Genomic DNA, 13375 nt, shown 5'->3' with positions numbered 1-13375 from the left:
ATCAAAACACATGACATATACACATGAAATTCTCAAAGAATTAATAAAAGCTATTGGGCTGGAAGGTAACTGGTGTGGGAGGCAACACAGGTTCTAATTGTGTTTCCAAGATCTCCAGAGAAGGTCTTGTCACTTTATGTCCACTCCAGATGTTTTCTATGACTGAATGCTGCCTTCCGCTGTCATCAAAACACTCTCAGCACAAAAACTCCAAGATCCTGGGCTCTGTAGGGAAGCAGGAAGTTCCTAGGAGAGCAAATGCCGCTCTTCTGGCGACAAGATTGGGGGGCTGGAGGGTGGGTAGGCTGCAGAGAAATTATTCTACATGCTAATCTGAGGGCTTCAAAATCCCCAGGAATGTGCACTAGGCACATGTGTTAAAAGATATCAGATGTGTTATCTTCGTCAGCTCTCGTGATTAGAAAGTGAGAACCAATGGACAACAGGGCACAGGGGGATGAGACGAGCACATCGGGAAGTAAAGCATGAGTTCTCATTTGCATTCCCACTGCTGACTCCAAGGGCAGTAAGGTTCAGGCTTTCATGGGCCATTTAGTTTCACACTAAGTATCCTCCCTTAACCTTTTAAAGCGGGCATTTTTTTTTTTAATTTAAATTACTAAAAAAAAAAAAATTAAATTACTGGAACACTGAGGAATCCTCCAATGTAGGCTGCCTTTTAGATTAGATTAGCTAGAGGACACTCCCTGGATTGTAACTAAAATGTAAAAATTCAGGGCCATTAATAAAACTAGGGTCAATTCTATTCCTTTTCTGGGGGAGGGGAAGGCTGGAAATAAACAGATTTAGCAGATCTGTTCAGTGCATTATTTAGCGGGTTTCTAAGGGAGAAAGGAACTGTGGTGTACAAAAGTGCCAAATCTCAAAAGTGTGTGCCACCACGCTGGCTTTACACTGATTCAAAGACAGAAACCAGGACTTACTGATCGAAGTTTTGGGGGTGCAAAGGTAAAAAAGTCCAAGAATACTTTATGAACCAGTGAGTGCTTAATCACAGCTTCCCTGCAAACGGAAGGGAAGACAGTCAGATCTAGCGAAACAGCAACACAAAGACAGGTAACCTAAGATCATCTAAACAAGTGAAATGGTTTCTACTAAATATAATCTGCCATAAATCAAGTTTATCTTTCAGCAATACTAAGATGTTCAGTGTGGTTTAGTGTCATCATGACTAAGAGCAGCATATGAATTTTCAGGCTCTATAGCAAGATGATGCACTGGTCCCAGCAGGTTCTACCTATCAGAACAGGGACAGCTGCAGTGTAGCCCCACCCCCAGTACTGGACACCTCATTAAAAATTCACAGGTAGACCCATTACTCGTGGTTATTTTCTGTCAAGCATTCTCCAAAGTGTCTCAGAATCATAAGTAATTTCAGCAGCAGTACGATTTGAATGAACCACAGCAGTGCCACCAGCAGCGACAACCCCTACTCATCTCCACCCAGTACGATGTATGCTAAGTTCAGGAGTGCAGTGCTGGCTGATGTTCAAGATCAAGAACATGGAAGTTCACATAAAACACGCAGACACACTACAGAAACAAACGCCCTGACGAACAAAGCACTCCTCTAAGGGCTTTGCAAATATTTTAACCTATTTCATTTTCATAAACCTTACAAACGATGTGGTATTATCACTTCAGTTCCACAGGTCTGGAAACCAGGCCCAGAGAGGTGAAGTTGTCCATGTACACGCAGGATTAGGGGGTAACGGGACAAGATATCAGGAGTCACAGTCATCCTGCCAGGTCCCAGCAGCTTTGCCTTGCTCCCAACCATTTTGTAAGGTACCAGAGACGTGGTGACAGCAAGTACAAACTTGTCTACAGTGAAGTTTAAACAGCCGACAGTGTAAACTATTCAACATACAAAGGCTCAGTCAACACTTTGAAAAAAACAAAGGTTTTATCACTTTAAAAATGTTGATAAGCCACCATAAAGTTAGCCAATAAGATACATTAAGAAGAGCCACATCTACCTGCATCAAGAATAGTTTCAAACAAAATGTTTTATATTCTTATTTATGATAGATTATTAACAGTATGGAGGAAAATGTCTCCTTTCTGGCAAGGATTCTGTAAAATGTGGCTCCTTCAAATACCTATTTCAATCTGTAATAAAACCCGTCTTACTTTTGGGCCATGGGAGTCAGAATCTGCTTCATCTCATCCATAATAAGCTCCAGCTTTCCCGGCTGCACCTCCAGCACCTTGTCCAGAGTTGGGTGATCGGCTGACTGAAACAAAACAATAACCAAACGTCTCCCAATGCCTCCGGACAAGCAAGAACTACAGCCATGTTAAAACAAGTTTAAAGTAATTTTGTGATGTTTTCCATTTCTAGAGCGAATGCCCACAGAGTAACTCCTCGTGATATGATTCCCTGCCTGCACATCTGCCAGTTTGAGCATCCCTGTGGAGAACTGGCTCTAGCCATGGATATAAAACCTGCTGGCACTTAAGACTCCCTATAAAACAACAAAGTATTTATATATGATCCATACGATCCTTTGGTATATTTTAAACCATCTCAAGGCTACTTACATGACATAACAAAACATAAATGTTCGACAAATAGTTATTATACTATGTTGTTTACAGAATAAGGAACATAATCTATACATGTCCAGTACGGACATAAACTTTTCATTTCTTCCCCCTTTGGTTTTTCAATAGAGGGTTTCTCTGTGTAGCCCTGGCTGTCTTAGAACTTGCTTTGTAAAACAGGCTGGCCTCGAACTCACAGAGACCCACCTGCCTCTGCCTCCCAAACGCTGGGATTAAAGGCACGCGCCACCACCACCCAGCCGCGTCCCACGGTTTGAAATAGGTCCTCCAGCAGTACCAGTCCCATCACTGGTTGGTCTCAGAATCAACTTCTGTATTTCAGGTTCCTAGAACCCTCCCTCTCCAGATCCAATCCAGACAAAGGTAAGGCAAAACCGGAAAGAAACTCGAGACAGTCACAAGAGGAGGTGCAGTGCCCCTCGGCCAGAGCTGGCTATGGAGCAGTGGTACCGCTCTGCTCACTACAGCAGCCTTTGATCTCACTCTGACTGCAGGAAGAGACCGCTGAAGTATCGCGTACACAGCTGGAAGCAATAAAAATGGACCAATCTAAAGACAGCCTTCTGAGGGAGAAAGCACCGAGTGACCTCTTGTTCCCTACTGCAAGGACACAATCCAAGAGAACAAAAATACGAATAAACTCCTGAAGGACTAGCTTGGTAAAAACACATCTTATATACAGGACATTGAAACTTAATGACCACACAGAGAAATAAACACACAGGGTAAGAACTTGTAGAAAGGGCACCTTGTAAAGCTGAAATGTATTCCCATAGAGCTCTTCTGTCAGCATGTTCCTCTGTTCCAAAATGGCCTTGTCATTGTAGGCATACTCCACAATGGCCGATGCCTCCGAGTGCCGCAGCATCTTCCTCACGTGACCTTTAAAACTTCTGATTATCTCTGCTATCTGCGGTTTACTCCTAAAGTCAATAGGAACACGGAAAAAGTGAGTGACAGGAGAAGGCTGGGTAACAATACAGCCACGCTTACTTCTCCAAAGGCCAACTCATCAGTATTGGTGTTAGAGGGGAATTCTCCTATGTGGGACGGCTTGTGAGTGGGCAAATGAAACTCCACACATTTTAAGGCTTAGAAGACAAGTAGGCTGTAATCCTTGGTGAGAAAGCCTGGCTCTGCTGACAAGCTCAACGAGCCAAGCAGGTTTTTGTCTTAATTTATTATGGGCAGCACTGGGGACTGAACTGAGGACTTCATGCAAGGCAAATAAATGCTCTATCACTAAGCTACAGCCCCAAGCCACAGCCCCAAGCCTATGGTCTTAAAACTTCTCTGGGCCTCAGCTTCTTCATTCACAAAATAGGAGCAGCTGCTGTGAGAACTGGACGGACAAAGATGCATCAAGAACAGTGACCAGTACACAGAAGGTGCCCTGGTCGTTCCTTAAACTAGCCCACAAAGAAAGTTAGGAAAGGACAGTCAAGGAGGCAAACAGAAATAAACTACTATTTTCTTATGTCACTTATTTTCTTGCTGCTATCACATCTGGTACATCTCACAGCCAAAAGGCTGGTCTAGCTAGGTACCTACAGCATGTCATTATAAAATCATTTTTGACATGTGCCAAAGCAATGACATACCGCAGAGTCTGTTCACCTGTCCCTCTCGACTTTCTACCCCGAATACTAGTAATCGAAGTTAATTATTCCAATGCTTTGCTCTTTAACTTAAATACATGAAACAGGACCTTAACAATGGAGAAGGCAGCACCATGATTTTAGTTGGTTTCAGTTATTATTTTAAGGTGTGGTGCTCTAGGAAGACCACAAGTGTCTGGAGGCGATTACAAAGACCAGAGATTTTAAAGTAGCATTTGGGTAACAATGAATCCACAAAAGCCAAAGCAAAAATTACACTTTATATCAACTTACCCATACATGAGAAATTTCTTGACGATATTCCTGGAATATTTGGCTTTACTTAGTTCAACCAAGTCACCTGGTGGAGAAAACAAAACATCCCAATGACCTGGCTTATTCACTTCAGTTCTCCAGGAAAAAAAAAAAAAAGGAAAGAAACACACACATAATTCTGGAACACAGCTCACTCCACTTGGCCCAGGTAAAGAAACAGAGCAACGAAAACAGTCTTGCAGAAAATATGCAACTACTCTCCAGGATATTCTTCAGCCTTACAACTTTATCACAATATAACAATATTGTGAGATATATATATAACAATACCTTGCAATTCTTCAAAAGCCTGCTTCCTCTGCTCTTCATTCCCATACTGGATGAAGCACTGGATCACGCGTGTTGAGTCATGTGCAAAGGCAATCTGTAGGCAAACAGTTGGAACTTTCTAGACTCAAACTGTCTGAACCAGCTTGTCTCTACTAGTTACACTATTTCTTACAACGTACATTTTTTTCAGCTTAAACTGCACTCGCCTGCTTGAGCCAGAGATAGTTAATTATGTAGTGAAGTACTGTCCGGCTTCATTTCCTATCACATTTCATAGCTGAAACAAATGCAAGAGAGAGAAAAGTCTATCGCCTTTGAAATTACAGTCCTAATTGAAAGTCTACTCACAAGGACTACACGAACTGTGCTTTCATGGCCTTTAAGGCTGCCAGGCACTGATGCGGGGCAGACCAATCCTGAAGTGCTGTTGCGCTGGTAACCGAAATCAAATACACAGGACATGCTTCCCCGAGAGCCGAGAACCCGGGATTTCTTTAAGGGTTGGAACCACAAGCACAGCATACTCACAGTTTTGATTTTCCCTTGGATCAGCTTCTGCAAGTCGCTCATCAGCTTCACTCTCTTTCCCTTGTCACAGTCCTTCCTGCAGAGGAAGCGCAGCCGAAGCTACTTGAAACACGAAAACCACATCGCATGCAATACATATTCACCAGTTCAGGGTGGTTTCTCTGACATTAAAATTATTCTGGAGCAGCCAGACAAAAGTAATTTTCTCAGAGGCAGAAACTCATCTCACAAGGTATAATTTAATGCATCAATCTAAATCTTAAGAGCCAGAACCTCAGAAGCAAAGAAAAATAATAAAACAATCTAAGATAGCAAACATCTCAAAACCTAGCTGATAAAGAGATTGTCCTTCATATTCTGAGAAATCTTTCAGGATAGCTATCAAATCCATTTGACTCCCGTCATCTCCATAAAGCTATCCGACACTATCCTATTGACTGCACACATTTCTGCACTCGGCAGACACCCACACCGCTGCTGGGACAGGGCTGAGCACGCATCAAAAACCCAGGTGCTGTCTGACGTTTAGGATGCCTGCCTGTTTACAGGGCAAACCTTAGTGTTTCCCTAGTCTCGGCTAGACTAATAACAGCACTGTTAGGCGCCAGTACCTTCTCAAGCTCTCCCAGATGTGCTTCGCGCGAACCACGATGTCATAGTTGGTCTTATCACTGAGCTGCCTGCTCTGCTTCAGCTCCTTCTTCTTCTTCTTGAAGTCATCCCATTTGGGTTTCTTGGCTGCTGATTCTAGAATTAGATTCGAAGCATTTAATATTCCAAATACTATACAAATATGAATTTAGTACAGAGGGCGGTCACCAGCACCAATGTTCTACAAGTCACAAGGGGAAGATAGAAGCTGGTGGTGAGGCTCAGTGGTAGAGCACACACACTTCAATACAGACATAAAAAATAAAATAGAATCGAAAGTAAAATGGCACTCTTCTGAGAGCTGTTGTGCATTGTTTAATTCTTAGAGTGTGAGGTAGGTAAGTCTTTGATCACCCCTCCATGCTAGGTACCACACATTAAACCATTCATCCAAGACCACCTGGGGCTAGAAATAAGATACAAATCCAGTGACGAGCTACAGTTGCCTTTCACTCATGATGATACATAGCAAGCTTCTACAGATTGATGACAGAAACACTGAGTAGCTATACCTATTCTTGCATCTTTGAAATTTAATTATGTTATCAATTAAACAGTAACAAAACCAACAAGATAGATGAAATGAATATTTCACTAAGTATAATTTATATGAGTATCTCCCCCCAAATCCTTTGGAATTTAGTTATTTCTATATATTTCCCTATTTATGATTATAAAATTCACTCACTGTAAAAAAAACAGTAAGAAAGTAAACTGAGTCATATGGAAACAGAGGTACAAATACCAACTATTTTCTTCTTGCTACTTTCCTTCTGTTTTAATCTTTAAAATACAAGAATCTATATTTAACATTATTACAGTCTCTGCATTCCCCATTAAAACTACCAGACAAGCTACAAAAGGAGGGAAAAGAGAAACCTGGAACAAGTATTGGGCCTGGGGAAAGGAAGAAAACAGAAAACAAGAAGAGGAAAACCACACAAAACAGAGCAGGGACTGCAATGGGGAAAGGTCTTGGAGACGCTGAGAATCAACGGAATTCCCATTCCTCTCCTGACCTCAAGCACGCTGTCCCTCCTACAGCAAGTAACCTTAGAAAAACTGAAGACTATAAAAGCAATTATACATACATATAGGATACATAATAAAAATGTATAGATAGGAAATGTGCCAGGCAGTAATCTCGGCGGGCAGGTAGGGAGCACTATAAGAATCCACGCCGTAGACGGGAAATAAACCGAGAACCCACATCAGGACAGGATGGGATGTGTAGGTCAGTATGAAGGAGCTACTTGCTGGAAACCAATAAGGGACAAGGCACCACGGGGCCATGTTGTACAACTGAGAGAACGCTGGTGAGGAGTGAGTCTGTGGATATCGTGAGAGAGAGAATGGCAGCTCATGTCGATGACAAAGAGAAACCCCAGGAACGATTCTCATCAGGGAGCAAACTGTCCTGAAGGAATGAAATGGCGGAATACACCAGGTGCATACCGCACATCCACAGCTACTGCTGCATGGAAACATCAGGCGAGTCGATCATTAGCCTGGTCTGGGCCCCGTGAGAGCCGAGTCTACAGAGCTCTTAATTCAGCACGGCTGACACCTGAGCTGGAGAACTGTGTCTTAAGGCCAGCTTCTACTAGTTCACTGACTTTAAAACTACCTATCCCCCAACACAATGAATGAAAGTTAGCCGGACATGACAGTGCATGCAGGCGGATCTGTGAATTCAAAGCCAGCCTGGTCTACAAGGTGAGTTCTAGGCCACCCAGAGCTACACAGTGAGGCAGTGTCTCAAAAAAAAGAAAGGTAAATATCTGATAAGTGAACAAGTAAACTGAGTTTGGCATTCAGAAAAGAGTGTTTTAAGTTCCCTGCAAAAGACACAATTCAAGTTAATTACCTGATTACCTGGCTAAAGAAAGAAAGATTTCTAAGCACGAGAAAGTTCAAAGCATTTTGGATTCATTTTACTAGTGTTCTGCTTGCATTCATGTGTGTGCCCCACAAGCGTGCTCGGTGCCTGAGGTCAGAAGAGGATTCTCAACACCTTGAACTGAGTCACGAAGGCTGTGAGGCGCCACACAGGTGCCACGAATCGAGCTCGGGTCCTCTGCTAGAGCAGGCGCTCCTAGCTGCTGAGCCAGCTCCCCAGCGCCAGAATGAGACTTCAGGAAACATGCTATTGTGTACTTCAGCCCCCCCCGCCGCCCGTACCTCCTTCCTTCCACTCCAAAATGCTGCTTTCTAGGAACAAGGACAGGCAGCCTCCCACACAGCAGAGGACCTGGGCACCGAGGTCCAGCCACCCACTGGCCCGGGAAGGCTTCTGCGAAGACTCTAAGAGCTATACTTACCATCGCTTTTACCATCTGGCTGGAATTTCCTCTTCTTGTTGAATTTATTTGGCTTCTGGAATTTGTCCTTTGGTCCTTTGCCCCCCTGTGGCTTGTTCTTGAACTGTTTCACACCCTTTTTGCCAGGTTTGGTGGCGCCTTTCTCAAAGTTCTTGGATGTGACTTTAGGCCCGCCTTCCTTACCAGCTTTCCTTAGGATGGTCTTGGAAGAACCGGAATCTAGTGATGACAATGCATTCATATTCATTCACTGATTATGGGCCTAAAACTCTGGTATCCATTCAACTGTATGCTGCAGAGAACCACATGCTTTTCAATGCAACCAACAGTCTTACTCTCAAATATACATTAAACCTTTTGAATAAATTAGTATTTAAATAGTCAAACCAAAATTAAGAGAAAACTTTCTGATTATAAAGTTGAATAGGCTAAGCAGGGCAGTGGTGGCTCACACCTTTAATCCCAGCACTTGGGAGCCAGAGGCAGGCAGATCTCTGTGAGTTCGAGGCCAGTCTGGTCTACAGAGTGAGCTCCAGGACAGCCAGGGCTAAACAGAGAAACCCTGCCTCAAACCCCCACCCAAAACAAAACAAAACAAACCCGTATAGGTTAGTCATATAAAACCCTGGAAAGTAGAGGAATTAATAATAAGCTATAATTTACCTCTTAGAAATAACCACTATGGTTAGCATGGCATATTTCTGCAGTTTTAGGCATATGCTAGACAAAATATTATGTTCCTTTCCATTTTGTCTTATTAGCCCTATTGTCAATATCTGTATTAAAAATCAATGGTTCAATAAGAGTTCAGATAAGAACAAAATGAACAGTTACTGAAATTAAGAAAGCATATCATGGAAATGAACTAAAATGTATTTCTGAAAATATCTAATTTTGAGAAAAAAATTAAATCCTATAATAAAAGTATTTGGCTAAAATTTTTACTCTAAAAGCTTGTACACATCTAACAAATAGGATGATAGCAACAATAGATATGCCTTAAGACACAAGGAAAAGGGGAAGACTGCCTAGGACACAGTTACCGCTATGTGCCTGGATTCTTCAACTCTGCAACACTGACCCCTGATGGAGTAACAGGGACATTACCGTTTGGAATTCAGAAGGCAAAAGCTGAGTGGACTTCCAGCCCCAGCTCCTCAAGCATTAAAATGCAATGCACAGCGAATGAGTGAGAATATGAGGAGGCCACATACATTGCTGACACAAAGGATCTCTTACAAATGAAGCATGCCTCAATCATTCCAACAATTTCTTAAAAGCTGGAGTTCCACGAGGAACAGGTTATCTTGTGGACAGTAGCGGTGACTTCCTTCTACCATGTTTACTACAATCCTAGCACCTTGCCCCCCCACCAACCACATCTTAAAAGTAAGCAGTACATGGGAAGTGCACGTGGGCACTTGGGAAGCACATGTGGGAAGGCTCTCTTACCACTGTTTTTATGAAATCTATTCTTTCCTTGTGCTGTCTTTGGCCTCTGTCCCATGAATGTTTTCTTCTCTTTGACTTCCATCATAGCAAGTCTGGAAAACCAAAACCAACAGCAGTCATGAAACAGTAAGTGCAGCATACAGTCCTTGAGCTCAGATACAGTACAAACCAGCCAGCACAGCCTGGGGCTTCTCAAGTCCACCAAGTCCACACGTACTCTAAGACAATAAAACAGAGGGCGGAAAAGACACCAACGCAAGAACTCAGGACATGTACACACCCTGGCTAGTGTGCGACACACCTAGAGGCGACACTGAAGCATCAACACTGTCTAAATATGGATCACTTTAGGAGAAACACTACTGTCTGCAGCTTTTAACCTGGGAGGGCTGATGAGACATGGCGATGCTACCATTTGATTTCTTGGGCATCTACCTTACAAGGTCAAGGAATCAGCAAGAAGGTGTATTTAGCACATATTGCAACTTAATGAAAGAAAATCCAATAAAGCTAAAACAAAGGCTACTGGACAACTGTTTTAGAAGCAGCTGGATGACTGGCTGACCACTAAGTCACACTGAACTATTTAGTATTTACTGGGAGGGACATGCCCACTGTGTCACTGGTTGGGTTCAGTGACCTTCATTGAGCATAGGTAAAGTAACAGCCCTCACCAACCTACAAGCTGCACAAGCAGAACACATAAGGATACAAAGGCAAATGCCACCAGGCTTATGTCTACATTCTGAAAAGTTACTTGCTCGCCCACTTCTAAATGACTATAAGGGTCAACTGCAGGAGTTCCTAGACAGTGTTTCCAGATTAGACACTTCCATTCACGAATTAATTTCCTGCTAGATATGTTCACACACACACCTACAATTTTAGCTTGAAGAGACTGAGGCAGAAAGAAGGATCATTGGGAGTTCAATCCCACTATGGCAACATAAACTGGAGGCCAATCTGGTATACACAGTGAGATACTGTTTCAAAAATCAAAACAAAAGCCGGGCGGTGGTGGCGCACGCCTTTAATCCCAGCACTCGGGAGGCAGAGGCAGGCGGATCTCTGTGAGTTCGAGGCCAGCCTGGTCTACAAGAGCTAGTTCCAGGACATGCACCAAAGCTACAGAGAAACCCTGTCTCGAAAAAAAAAAAAAAAAATCAAAACAAAACACGATTAATTAATTCCTCAGGATACTAGATTGTCTTGGGAAGAAAAAAAAGCAGGGTTCCAGGTTAAATATTTGAGGAATAGTAAATTAAACAGTAATAGTCAGCAAGTAAGAAAAGATTTTCCAAGTTCTTAATTTGCTACTATGAACTACTCACTGGAACACTGCCCTGGGTTCAATGCCCAGAACTGCATAAAAGGGTATAGTGATGTGTATCTAAATTCAGCACTGGAGCCACTCAGTATCCTATGGGCATTTTAAATCATAGTCACTTTATCACTCGGCAAGATAAAGTCACACTTGCATTTCTGCATGTAGGTTTCATGCAGGCACCACATGCTAACCAACTGTGCCACTGGCCCTCATATGTAGGTGTCTAACTATACCTTTATTTACATACTAAGCCTGCATATTTTATTTTAAAACAATGTGTCTTACAGAAGAGTTAAAAAGATATGGAGCCTTTAGATCATTTACCCAGCATCTCCTCTTGTTAACATATGACACTGTAATAAAACTATGAAAAATAACACTAGTATAACAAGGTTTATTTGGGTATCAATTTTCCTATCCATGTCCTCTTCCTACTCCAACATACAGTTAAGCAAGCCATCATGCCTCCTCTGTATTTTGCAGGTTATGCCCCCTTTGAGATTAAGATTTTTATTATTAGGCCAGACAGTGATGGTGCATGCCTTCAATCTCAGCACTCAAGAGGCAGAGGCAGGCATGTTCAAGGACAGCCTGGTCTACAGAGCAAGTTCCAAGACAAGCTCCAAAGCTACAGAGAAACCTTGTCTCGTAAAACAAAAAACAAAACAAAACAACAAAAAAAGATTTTCATCATTAGACTGAGGTTATGCTTGGTGTGTTTGTGTTCTCACAGCACCACAGGAAATGTAGCAGTCATGATTTCCTCCTGAAGTTAATCTTGATCACTCAGAACAGCATTTACCAAGTTTCTTCACTATCAAATTAACTGTTAGCTAACCCAAATGCAAAGACAAGCAGATTAGGTTTTACTTCCTAGACCTACAGCGCTGTGTACCCGGACACTGGTTGATTTTGCACATAACTGGCACCTTACACTTAAAACACAATTCTCTGCATTCCCACTGCAAGCTACCTCTACGGCAGCGCATCTCTCTCTCTCCCTGCCCATTCTCACCCTAGCCAATGGGCCATCATATATTTCACTGCTCAAAGAGAAAACCCGAGCATTGCCCCTGATATTCACTTCTTTGTGTGTTAATCATCTTGATATTCCCTTAAATACCTTTACCTCCACTACCAATACTCAATACAAACCAACAAAAATCTCCGTGCCGAACTTTCAAATCAAGTATCTTTTTTGTTTTTAAGAGAATCAAGGCCTGTCACGAGCCTCCTCTTCGCCTTTTTCTAAGAACGTTTCAACACTGTATAAGCTTAGGAACACAAAGAGCAATGCTTCCCATTACACGAGAATACAGAAACGACACCATGGCCTCCAAACTTCTACTTTTCCCTTTATCCTGTCCGCGGGACTTCTAACTCGGACCTCCGGGACTTACCCCATAGCCCTAGCTTAAAACTCTCATCATGCTTTAGGTCTCAGTTTATGGATCACTTCTTCGGTTTTTCCTGCACTACTCTTATGGACAAAGTCTGTCACAGGACGGGCAGGGTGACGGTGACCCGCACCGGCCGGGTTTAAAAGCGAAGCTCGTTTCCCCAGCTCTGAGCTAAGCAATGTAACTGAGAGGGTTTAACCCCTGCCCTCGCCAGGCTCCCGCCAATCCCCCAAATCCGAGCCATAAAAGCCGGCGGAAACGCGGCCGTGATGGCGGATCTGAACTCGCCCGCTCGCCCACGACCCCGCAAACTCTCCCCGCTCCAGAGCGGCTGGCGGGAGCTTGCACCGCACCGCCCGCATCACCCTCCCCGCAGCACTCACCGTACACGTGGGGCAGAAACTCGCAGCCAGCCACTTTCCGCTGCTTCCGCTTCCGTGTTTTGCCCCGCCCCGGGTCCTCTGATTGTGTTCTTCCGCCTCGGTGCTTGGGGTCAAGGGACAGAACGTGAGAGGAAATACGAAGTTCGTAGTTTCTATTGGTCCACCCTCGCCACACCGCCTACGCTGGACTGCGCGAGGTTTGGCCCTTGAAGGGATCCGTCCGGGGGAAGACCAGTCGTTGGCGCGGGAAAGTGACGTTTGAGCCTGCGGATTCTGGGAAAGCCTCAGGCTCTCGCGAGGGTCGCCCCGTTAACTCTGCAGCTCGGGATAGGTTGGGGTAGCTCATGTGTTGGGGTGTGTAGGTCTGCATCTCTTTTTTCCTCCTGAGGGATAAAAGCTCTCCCGGAGTCGGTTCTGGTGTAATCCTGCTAACAACCCCCATGTTTCCCATATTCCCCACTCTCTCTTTGAATCTCTGAGCAAATTAATCACTCCCTCGGCAAGCAACGTAAGTGTAAAT

The 13375-nt window shown here is 43.6% G+C and overlaps 1 protein-coding gene across 3 annotated transcripts in view; it reads right to left on the bottom strand.

The window, feature by feature from the left end:
* Window positions 1-12998, bottom strand: part of Pum3 (pumilio RNA binding family member 3) — a 53319-nt gene extending 40321 nt beyond the window's left edge. For 2 of the 3 annotated variants that reach the window (XM_057779496.1, XM_057779495.1), the window contains exons 1-9: window positions 9746-9892; window positions 8294-8512; window positions 5933-6068; window positions 5322-5397; window positions 4794-4887; window positions 4482-4548; window positions 3338-3512; window positions 2155-2258; window positions 945-1023 (exon numbers count right to left, since the gene is read on the bottom strand). In XM_057779496.1, the coding sequence (XP_057635479.1) occupies window positions 945-1023; window positions 2155-2258; window positions 3338-3512; window positions 4482-4548; window positions 4794-4887; window positions 5322-5397; window positions 5933-6068; window positions 8294-8512; window positions 9746-9884 (1089 nt within the window). In that variant the 5' untranslated portion in view covers window positions 9885-9892. Of the gene's footprint in view, window positions 1-944; window positions 1024-2154; window positions 2259-3337; window positions 3513-4481; window positions 4549-4793; window positions 4888-5321; window positions 5398-5932; window positions 6069-8293; window positions 8513-9745; window positions 9893-12855 lie in introns of those variants that run through there. The other variant, XM_057779497.1, reaches the window with a different exon arrangement.
* Window positions 12999-13375: the final 377 nt, after the last annotated feature.

Source organism: Chionomys nivalis, chromosome 8, assembly GCF_950005125.1.
Source record: "Chionomys nivalis chromosome 8, mChiNiv1.1, whole genome shotgun sequence".
NCBI classification, from domain to species: Eukaryota; Metazoa; Chordata; class Mammalia; order Rodentia; family Cricetidae; genus Chionomys; species Chionomys nivalis.
Note: the sequence above shows the minus strand (reverse complement) of the source record. Positions and strands in the feature narration are given on the sequence as shown.